Source organism: Penaeus chinensis, chromosome 19, assembly GCF_019202785.1.
Source record: "Penaeus chinensis breed Huanghai No. 1 chromosome 19, ASM1920278v2, whole genome shotgun sequence".
NCBI classification, from domain to species: Eukaryota; Metazoa; Arthropoda; class Malacostraca; order Decapoda; family Penaeidae; genus Penaeus; species Penaeus chinensis.
This window is the reverse complement of record NC_061837.1, coordinates 27,604,021-27,606,520: the sequence shown is the minus strand read 5'-3', so window position 1 is coordinate 27,606,520 and position 2,500 is coordinate 27,604,021. Positions and strand designations below refer to the sequence as shown.

At 35.2% G+C, this 2,500-nt stretch overlaps 1 protein-coding gene across 5 annotated transcripts in view; it reads left to right on the top strand.

The window, feature by feature from the left end:
• Nucleotides 1-2,500, top strand: part of LOC125035076 (la-related protein 4-like) — a 45,473-nt gene that overhangs the window by 11,068 nt on the left and 31,905 nt on the right. For all 5 annotated transcript variants that reach the window (XR_007115734.1, XM_047627205.1, XM_047627208.1 and 2 more), the window contains one exon: nucleotides 419-539. Coding sequence is in view for 4 of the 5 variants with exons in the window: in XM_047627205.1 (XP_047483161.1) it covers nucleotides 419-539 (121 nt within the window). In the remaining variant the exon portion in view is untranslated. The remainder of the gene's footprint in view (nucleotides 1-418; nucleotides 540-2,500) is intronic.

Here is a 2,500-nt window from a genome sequence, read left to right as displayed (position 1 = left end):
GGGACACTTTACCCAGAAATGGTTATGATTCCACTTTTTCTTTTATTCTTTCTTGCTTTTAGGGTTATTTTTTGTTGTTTATTCTTTTGTCCACCTTTTCTTACGTTAGGTACTTCGTAATTTCATGTAGTTTGATTTAGTTTTTTTATTTTTTTCGTCTTTTTTTTCATATTTCGCCATTGTGTAGTATCGAGTACGTGCGATTGGTAAATTATCTCATTGGAGTATTTGCTTCTTGTGTATGATAATCTCCAAAGTCTCGTGCATTTCCAAAGCCCCTTGTCTTTCCCATAACGGTAACGGGTGACACCCACATCATAATTGTGGAAAGATATTGTTCCTCCGTTTTGTTCTCCAGCTTTTGCATTGTGCTAAAGCAAAAACACTCAGCACGTTTTTCTTTTGTCTCTTTCTACAGGTGTCAGGAGGAGGTGGTGCGGTTCTGAACCCTGAGGCGTCCGTGTTCCACCTACCCCCCACCCCGGGCCTCATGCCCACGTCCCAACACACACCCACCATCAATGGATACCATACCCACGGTGAGTACGCTTTCTTGTTTTTTTTTTTTTTTTTTTTTTTTTTTTTCCTTTTCTATGTGCATGCAGGTGTACTAGATGGCGTTAAGTGGTTAACACTGTTTTGGACCGTTTATGATGATGGCTGTGCGAAGGTGTTGGTTTTGTAGTGGATTGTTATCGTTGGAATGGTAAGCAGGTCACATTCCTCGAAGTTCTATTTTGAGGATGACCCGTGAAAGTGGCGAGGGAGAGGAACGAAGAAAAATTAGAGACAAAAACAAAACCTTTATGAGAGAGAGAGAGAGGGAGGGAGGGGAGAGGGAGAAAGAGACAGACAAACAGACAGACAGGAGCTATTAAATTATGTGTGAGGCCCGTAATGCTGAATATCTCTTTATTATTTATATGTGCGCGTGCGTATTCGCTCTGAAGACTAATCAAACCACAGCTTATTTCAACATAATTAGCACATGTCCCAGATGTGTCTTTCTATCTCTTTCCATCTCCATTTCTTTGTGTGTGTGTATATATATGTATATATATAATATATATATTATATATATTATATATATATTAAATATATATACACATTCTATTATATATATACATACATACACACACACACACACACACACACACACACACACACACACACACACACACACACACACACACACACACACACACACACATACATACATACATACATACATACATACATACATACATACATATGTACATACGGATATATGTGTGTATATATGTGTATACATATACATATATATATATATATATATATATATATATATATATAGTATGTGTGCATGTGTGTGTGTATGTATGTATGTATGTATGTATGTATGTATGTATGTATATGTATATTTTGTATGTATATATTAATATATATATATTATATGTATAATAGAATGTATATGTGTTTGTGTGTGTGTGTTTATATATGTTTATATATTTTTATATACTATATATATTATATATATTATATATATTATATATAGGTTATATATATTATATATATTATATATATTATATATATTATATATATTATATATATTATATATATTATATATATATATCCCCTTGCCGACGAGTATGACGTGTAGGTACGTGCTATGCCCACTGTGAGTACTTGTTTGATTGTTTTGTCACATAGATGGCTACACTTGTACTAAGTCACCAATGAGCCAGTTACGAGTACTGCCTGTCTCACTCGTTTACTCTTTTCTTTGATTTATGAAATATTTTACATCTTTACGTTTATCCCGCCATTTCAAATCAGGTTAGGTCACAAGGTCTACTAATTGACTCCTTTGTGGCTAAGCACTAGCAGAGCCATCTATAGGCAGACATTTCATAAAAGATATAGAAAATAGGCACAGCATTTTCCCCATTTTTTGCTCATTTTCCCCGGCGGCATTGGCATACATAAATATATATATATATATATATATATATATATATATATATATATATATATATATATATATATATATATATATATATATATATATATATCTCACTCTCTCTCACTCATTCTCACTCTCTCTCACTCATTCTCACTCTCACTAATTCTCTCTCTCTCACTCATTATCTCTCTCTCTCTCTCTCAATCACTCTCTCTCTCTCTCTCACACACACTCATTCTCTCTCTCTCTCACTTATTCTCTCTCTTCTCTCACTCATTCTCTCTCTCTCTCACTCATTCTCTCTCTCTCTCTCTCATTCTCTCTCTCTCTCACTCATTCTCCCTCTCTCTCTCTCATTCTCTCTCTCTCTCTCTCTCTCTCTCTCTCTCTCTCTCTCTCTCTCTCTCTCTCTCTCTCTCTCTCTCTCTCATTCTCTCTTATCTCTCTCTCTCTATCTCTCTCTCTCTCTCTCTCATTCTCTCTTCTCTCTCTCTCTCTCTCTCTCTCTCTCTTCTCTCTCTCTCTCTCTCTCTCTCTCTCTCTCTCTCTCTCTCTCTC